Below are 8,401 nucleotides of genomic sequence, written 5' to 3'. Positions count from 1 at the left end.
GAAACGCGGACCCTCAAACCTCCCGAATCCATCCGGACCGCTCGGTTCGGACCCCTCAAGTCATCCAACTGAGTCCCACATCCGTCTGTGGACTAGTCTAAACTTTTGGTTTCCCGCAAACCGGAAACAAATCACCAAATCAGGGTGGCTTTGCCGGAGTTCAGACACCGACACCCCAGCCCATCCAGAGGCGGAGCCCGCGCACTTGGAGCTAGCTGCAATGGTTTCGCGGCAAAATCACTCTTGTTCAACCCTTTCCTCTGCCATCCCGCCGCTCTCCACCTCAAGTTTTTTTTTATCGCAACTGCCGCATGAAGGAACCTTACGAAAAGCTGCGGAGTTAGCGTTGGAGCATCCAACGAAGACGGCCGCCCGCAAGATCAACTTGGAGACACGGCAAGAAGGTCGCCGGCTCAGACATAAGGCAAAGGCGACACCGTTTAAGACGTAGAAGGCCGGTGGAGGTGGTGGTCGTGCAGGGGCGGACGTGGTGCCGGTGGCGGTTGTGGTGCCTGGCGGGGCCAGGGATGCAGGACGCCATCGTCGTGCCGTCTGTGCTGAAGCCGTCCTTGGCGGAGCAATACAGGCTCCCTAATTCTACCCCTCCCATCAACTCGGTAAGCATCACATGCTTTTTCGTGTCGTCAATGTGACACCGCTTTTCTCAAAGTCTACATTGTCACAACTTGTCTTGTCGCGGACGCCAGGCGTGGAGCAACCCGTTGCCCACATGCTGATAGTTAGTGTGCCTTAAGCGGGCGAGCCGGCGTAGATGACATGGACAGGCGCTGTGTGATCGGGAGCTTTTGAATTGTAAATTGACTGAACCTGGATGGACATTTAGGTATTGCTTTGGATGACCGACTCCTGCATCAATGTTCACGGATTATTCCTCATCATTCTATGGACGGATACGGTGCCCGGTTTGTGAGTTATCGTTGAAAATGCCCTTACTCTTTTGACATGATTTGTCCCAAAAGTTTCACGACTATTGAAGTATGTGATGTCGCAACGCAGCACATACATCGACATATTGCCACCAAAGCTTGTTCTGTCAGCGCAAACACATGCTATACATAGTACCAGTAGTACTACGTAGCTAGGCGAGTGACGTTCATTTTGCTCTACCTATATACTATTACTTATTTTCTTTCTCTCACGATTATTGCTTTTCTTTAGCTTCATGGAACATATGAATGCATTAAAAACCGATCATTTTGTCACGTCTTGTTCTTATCCCGTAACAGACAGGCACACACTCTTGCTGTTGCTGTTTGGCGGAGACATAGGCATATATGCCTGCCTCACCTAGCCAGCTCGATGATTGATGATCGATCAAGATCGAAGACTAATAATCTGCTCGCATCACCGCCAGATTGCCGTAATGATTGGGATGATGATAATGTGGATACGTGTGCGCTTCCTAGCTAATCAATCCGGCCTAGCTGCCCCCTCCTCGATCCTCTCGAGAAATATTTTCGATCCATTCATCAACAATTAAAGTAGTAGTACATACAACATCAAAAGTGAAAAAATAGAATTGTAGACCACCTAGCGACGACTAAAAACACTGTAATAAGCCAAATGTGCGCTACCGTCATCGCCCTTCTCTCATCGAACCCGTGCAAACCTTGTTGTAGTACACTCAGAAAGTCGTCATGTTAAGGCCCTATAGGACCAGTGCACTAAAACAGCAACCGCCACTCATGAAGGAAAACGTATATCGAAAGGATCGAACATATAGACACACGAATACAGATGAACGAATACCGGATCCACGGAAGACAAACGCGGATCGAAACCCATAAGATCCGCTGGGGACAAATCTTCATACACGCTCTGACGATGCTAGAAGCACCGTCGAGACAGGGGCTAGGCGGGGAGAACTTATCCATCATCAGAAAGCCGCTACCGCCTGATCTTTCTAAGCGGGACATAAACCCGAACATAACTTAAAGAAACATCTAAAGAGTCATCCCACCGACAAAAACCGGGATTCACTGTGCCTCTATAGCGGGCCACAGGAAACGAGGCAGGCCGACGATAGCGCCGGCTAGAGGCAGGGGAAACCCTAACGCCTGGGTGCCCTTGGGTCGCGAACAAGGGGTAAGAGGCCGAGGCTCCTCAATCCTCTCTCATACACACATATTGACATCATCGTTTTTTATGTAACATGATTTTCTGTTGTTGCATTATATGTGTTGGCTGTGTGCGTCGTGTTATACGGAAGGTGACTATTCGCTCAATGCGATTGTATCATTTGGATACGTCGACGAAATGAAAATATCCTATACAGTATTTTATATTAAGAAAAGGATCATCGACCAATGGAGCCACCATGTGTGATTCGACTCGTCTGAATTCGGCCACGCATGCATCACCTTTCCTTTCCTCTCATCGACCGGTAGAGAAAGAGAGAGGGAAAGAGAAAGAGAAAGAGGAGCTAGCAACATGACAAGAGCTACCAAAGCGCATGGCGAAAAGGTTTGCAATCGAGCTGAGAGAGATGCCGTTGGCTCGCTCGATGGGCTCCAAAAGAGAAGGGAATCGACGCAGATCGAGCGACGGGACGCATGCCGGTACGCGCGAGCAGTGCCAGGCGCATGCAGATCGATCGATTCTCCCGTCCGCCTCGATTTGAATTCATGATTTGGTTCTTGCGCGGTGGTGGTGGCCAGCGAATATACGTACGGCGCGTACGTGACGTATGCTCATGGCCGATCGTTATCATATGCCCGGCCGGCGGCCGTCAGGTCCGATCGACGGATCCCGCCGGCCCCGTCGCCGTCCCGTACGTGCCATCCCATCCGTCAGATCGTGCGTCGTCGAGTCAAGCCATATGCTCCATGAGAACTCTGAGAAGCTTCTTCTTTCCCTCTCCTCCCAGCTCGGCGTGTCGGGTCGCTTGCTGGTGTTGCACCGTCGAGCTAGCGAGCAGGCATCGACCGATCGCTCTCGCCACTCGCTCCTCGATATCTAATGGTGGTGGTGGCGGTGGCGGTGCCCAAGATGTTCTCTAGCTCGCTCCTTTCCTTTTCTTTTCTGTCTCGATTGGTTCTGGCATGCATGCCCCATCGCCTTTCTTCTTTCAATCAACAAGGGCCAGTCATGTCTAGCTATAATTTCCAATTCGACAAGACATTCACCACTGCTCATTTTTTGGTCTTGTTTTCAATATATATGCGTCATTAGTTACTCCCTCCGATCCAAATCACTTATCGCTTAATGGATGTATCTATTAGATGCGTCTGAGCGACAGGGAGTACATGTATTCATGTCAGCATAATCAAGATACATGCATTGTTCCGTCTTGTTGCGCTCTGTCCACTGTGGATGAAAGCCCAGAATCACGCACATAAATATTGTTGTTGTTGTGCTGCGGTGTAGCTTGGATCCATGCATGCACCCTAACCACCAAATAGTTCCCTTCACTAGTCAGTCATCGGCGTTGTTGCTCCTCCGATGGATACACGCTCATCACCCACTGATTAATCACTCGACCGGTTCTCGAGCAAGCAGAGACCCGAAGATTGGAAATGATTGGCTCCTGACTGACGCCGATCTGTCCATTTATTACAGTTGGCTTCAGCTAGCGCTGCACCCTCTCGCAAAACACATGGATCATGCGATGATAGCAGATCGACCACCCGATCACGTTTCAGACATACTAGCAGATGGCACCATCACACGTATACACAGTGCTTGAACAGTCGCCCCTGGAGAGAGATGGATCGAAATGACAAGATGAAAATGTATGCACACTAGCTACTTGGAGCCATGTACTTACCTCACTGTCACTGTGTATATGTGTGTGATGAGATGGATGGATGGATGGATATGCATCATCCCATGATTCCACACGTTTTACCCGATCTGGCAGCCGGGGTGTGGCCGAGCTCAGCCGGTGCGTGATTGCTCAGCGGGGGAAGCATCAGGGAAACGGACATGGGTAGATATAACCTGGACCTGACCCTGCTCCTCCAATTGCATGTCAAGTCTTTTCCCTCCCTCCCTCCCTCACTCTCATCTCCGTCCATCCATGATCCATCCTTGGCCACCACCACCGTCACGCATCGCAGCAACAGCGCCGCGCACTGCCTGCATGCATGGCGCCTCTCCTCCGGCCGGCCGCTGCTTGCTAGCTGCAGTCACTGTAGGAGCTAAGCTTTGCTTCTCACATCACGCACACAGCACCCAGAAGAAAACTTTGGCACGTTCTCGGGGGCACACCGCTCGACGCAAACAGTGCCGAGATAGCCAGAGATCTTGTTCATCGGTCAGGCCAGCGTTTTGATACCTCAGGTAGCTAGCTAGAGAAAGACTTCCGTCAGACACCTGCAGGTTTTCAGGCACACCCACACCAGGACTCAGATCGATGGGGCAAAAAGCGACTCTACTATTCGGCTGTCATATAATGTGCATATGTGAAGATGTAATTCATACGATATCCTTGTGCAGCGATGCTATGCATGGATGCATGAACGTACATGCATATGCGTATACACACATGCATGTGCCGTGGCATGGCTATAGTGGCAGTGCTAATCATCCGCAGCTCCAGTTTTAGCAGCTCAACAGAAACGAGCCAAGCGGGAGCAGGTGGCGAGCAACACATCAGGTGAGCAGTGGGGGATCGAGGCTAATACAAGCTAGCTCTGGTGGTGGTGTACAACCAACCATGCATGCCACTTGTGCATTATTGTGCAAAGTCATGTCACTGGTACTGGGGGCTCTTACAAGTTTTAGCCTTTTATTTAGGCAACATGTACATGGTATATGACACTGCCACACTACACATCCCCCTTTTCCCCTTCAATCATGCTAAGTGATCAATGGAGAAAGAAAGGAAACAAATCATGAATGCGTTCCATTCACATTCATACATGTACGTACCTTCAATGCGGACGGACGCACGCACCAAATGTTGCAAACCAGCACATCTGATGTGATCTCTCTAGCAGCTCCAAACATAATGGTGTTACTGGTTGATGCATGCCAGCCTGCAGGATTAGATTCCATCAAGTCAACTTTGGCATGGGTTTACACAATTAGCAAGTACAAGTAACAGTTGCGGCTTCATTATTTGCTGCCTTGCCCTGCATTGATCCATGCAAGCATGCATGATGGGGTTAAGTAGTGTAGTTCCAATTTCCAAACCGAGAGGCGCCTGTTACATTTGATCGAGCTTGATAAAATATTTTTGGAGGAAGGAGTTAGGAACCATATAGATAGCTGTTGTTGTTGGTGTGTAGTACGCTAGAATAGAACAAAGGTGCAATTAATACGAGTGAGTGTTCTTCAAAAGAAAAGGCACTGGCAGATAAGGCTCCCCTGCAAATCCGGGAGCTTGATGTGAAACAAACAAAACCGGCCAGAAAGGTATGCAACAATTCACTGGGAAGGAGGAATGAATACTGCCTGGAGTTTGTTAGAGACACTGAAGAAGGGATCTGAAGAAATGGAGTTTGTTTGTTGTACAATACTTCCCTTTTTTCTTGAATGGTTTGTTGTATACAAAATACTGCTGCAACTAGATAATGCCACATGCGTTGTTGGGGAAATTTCTACCAACGAACTTACCAAAAAATAAAATTATAATATATAAATATAGGCTTGAATGTGGTAGAAAGTGTAAAGTTGAATGGTTGCATTAGGGCTTGATGATATGAATCACGTGCATGTGGTAGAAAATGGAAAGCTGATTTTTTAAGGGAAAATTGAAAAGCTGATTGATTGCATGCATTTGATGATGCGTATTACTTGCATGTGTATTTAAACGGAAAGTGATATTATGGGACATATGTCATAAGGTGAATATACTGTGTGTTAAGTTAAACAAGATAGTGAAGATAAACTTCTTAAGTATATACTGCAGATCAAAGATTTCCCTACACTGCAGAGCCTGTCAATCTAACCTCAGTTTACTCCTAATAATAGCCAGCGGTGTGATTTAGTTCAGCTCAACCACACACAAAAAAAAGAGCAAAGGCTAAGTACGTGTAAACTAGACATGCACTAATAATTCGGCTATAGGAACAGAGCCCATCAGCCCTAACGATGTATGATTGATTGATTATAAATAGCCAGCACTTTTTCAGCACTCTATCACCCTTTTCTCTACTATACACATATATAATAAACAAACAATTAAAGAAACACTAGACTTGATGCATCTCCAATCGCCCTTGTCTCTTCTGAGGTTAGGCTTAGGAGGAGGAGCCCACAGGCCACAAAGCCCCCTGTATTTCTTTCTTTCGTTTGCCCCCTTGCATCCATGATGATCCATCCCCCAAAAGGTAGAACCGCGGGCGATACAGCAAAATCAGCCGCGCATAACCCTCAAGAGATCTCATCAATCTCATCGGGGTGATGACTGATGAGATGAGATGAAGCCCCACCCAGGTAGCCAGCCCCTCAAAAGCTACATGCAGGAGCCATTGCCGCTGTGAAAGGAGAGAAAAGGCGCCCCGCATCGCGCACATAACAACCTGACTGACACGCCACACAGCCCGGCACAGTGCGGAGCAGAGCACAGCAGAGCGCAAGGATAATTACACACACAGAGAGAGATACTAGTAGCAACATGAATGAGTGAGCGCTACTCATACTACTCCTACTACTAGTACTACATTAGGGGGCTGTTTGGATTGTGACTATCTTTGCCATATATTGTCACATGATTTTTGCCACACTTGCCTTAGTTGAGTTGCTCAAATTATTAGCCACACTTTGGCTTGCCTAAGGGAATCTTGCCACACTTTTTGTGTCTATGACATGTGGGGTTCACTGCTCATAAAATAATCCTTGCCTTAGGTGTGGCTAGAACTAAACACCTACCTAACTTGGTCAAACTTGCCTAAGGTTAGGCGTGGCAAAGTGTGGCTGGAAACCAAATAGCCCCTAGATGTCAGTACGTGTAAGGACGGACGGCACGGCAGCATGTCCATCAGAGATTCAGAGGGGAGGGGAGGGTGCTGAGAACAGAGCAGAATCCTCTCTGTAGCACGCACCACACTGGCAAGGCTTTGCAGCGGAGCGGTGAAAATGGAACAGTGTTGGCACGTTATCACAGGGCGCCAGGAGAGAGAGAGAGGCTGAGGCTCGAGGGAGAGAGAGGCTGGAGAGAGAAAGGTCGAGAGAGAGAAGGGGGGAGGCCAAAACGAAAGAGAACAAAGTTGCCAATTTGGGTTGACCCCGCCATTAATCCCCGCGACGGCGGCTCCAACGGCGCCGGCCCTGCTCGCTCCACATCACATCCTTCTCTCTCTCTCTCTCTCTCTCGCTCTCGCTCTCGGCCAGCTTTTACCGTTGTGCCCCCTCCCTTGCCCCCCTCTATCTAGATTAAATGAAACGAAACCGATGGATGGATCCATCCGACGCTTTCAGCGACGATACTAATCCTACTACTACTACACACATGCTGGTCCAGAGCCCGGCTCCCCTATATAAATCCACCCCCGTTTTCTCTCCTCTCCTCTCACCTCACCACGCACACCGCGTCTCCGCCCCTGCCACCTCACGCGCCCTCCTCCTCTGTTCCTCTCTCCTCTGCTTCTACTTGTTTCTTCTTCTCTGAGGACGGACGACACAGCACAGCTCAACGAGTGAGTGAGTGAGTGAGTGAGTGAGGCGAGAGGAGGGGGGATATACATACATACATAGATAGAATTGAGCGGTGCTGTTGGCGCGGATGATGGGCTGGTGGTGGATCGCGGCGGCGGCGGCGGCGGCGCTGGCGTACGTGGCGGCCAAGCTGATGGAGGTGCTGTGGTGGCGGCCGCGGCGCGTGGAGGAGCACTTCGCGCGGCAGGGGATCAGGGGCCCGCCCTACCGCTTCTTCATCGGGTGCGTCCGGGAGATGGTGGCGCTCATGGTGGCCGCCTCCGCCAAGCCAATGCCGCCACCCTACCGCTCCCACAACGTCCTCCCCCGCGTCCTCGCCTTCTACCACCACTGGAAGAAAATCTACGGTAAACACATCCATACATACGTCCCCAGCCATTTCCATGGCCTTGCTTGCTTCTTCGTCTTCCTCGGCACACTCTGCTTCTTCGCTTGCTTGATTGCTTGATCTCCCAACGACAAACTCTTTTTCTTCTTTCTTTTTCCTCCCCCTTTTAATCTGATGAATGAAGAGAACAAGGAAAGAAAACAGCATTCAGAACGAAAATCAAGGGAATGGGATCGGTGGCGAGCAGAACAGAGCTTAGAGAGAAGAGCGGCGGGCAGGCAGGCAGGCAGCGGCAACAACTTGCAGCAGCTGTTGTCGAGCGAGCGCGTCTTGTTCCCGAAATGCCGCCTTGGAGTGACATGCATTAAGTGGCATGTCGAGCGCCTGGGCTTGGCTTGTCGGAGTGGTTTGCCGTAGTTGTCTCTCGTTATCGCTGTCCCCCGGCTGCAG

General features: G+C 49.7%; 1 protein-coding gene and 1 long non-coding RNA gene across 3 annotated transcripts in view; one reads left to right on the top strand and one right to left on the bottom strand.

The window, feature by feature from the left end:
• Positions 1–2,582: 2,582 nt before the first annotated feature.
• LOC123060523 (uncharacterized) lies at positions 2,583–7,795 on the bottom strand. 2 transcript variants are annotated; one of them, XR_006428014.1, is made up of 4 exons: positions 7,659–7,795; positions 4,894–5,000; positions 3,788–4,335; positions 2,583–3,716 (listed from the first exon to the last, which is right to left on the bottom strand). It is a non-coding gene; the product is annotated as an uncharacterized lncRNA (long non-coding RNA). The 2 variants fall into 2 exon arrangements; XR_006428013.1 differs by having other exon boundaries at positions 2,583–4,335.
• LOC123060521 (cytochrome P450 734A6) overlaps positions 7,392–8,401 on the top strand; it is a 4,055-nt gene continuing 3,045 nt past the window's right edge. Inside the window, exon 1 of the mRNA XM_044483280.1 lies at positions 7,392–7,970. Within this exon, the coding sequence (XP_044339215.1) occupies positions 7,691–7,970 (280 nt within the window). The 5' untranslated portion in view covers positions 7,392–7,690. The remainder of the gene's footprint in view (positions 7,971–8,401) is intronic.

The sequence above is a fragment of the Triticum aestivum genome, chromosome 3A (assembly GCF_018294505.1).
Source record: "Triticum aestivum cultivar Chinese Spring chromosome 3A, IWGSC CS RefSeq v2.1, whole genome shotgun sequence".
Taxonomy (NCBI): Eukaryota; Viridiplantae; Streptophyta; class Magnoliopsida; order Poales; family Poaceae; genus Triticum; species Triticum aestivum.
Note: the sequence above shows the minus strand (reverse complement) of the source record. Positions and strands in the feature narration are given on the sequence as shown.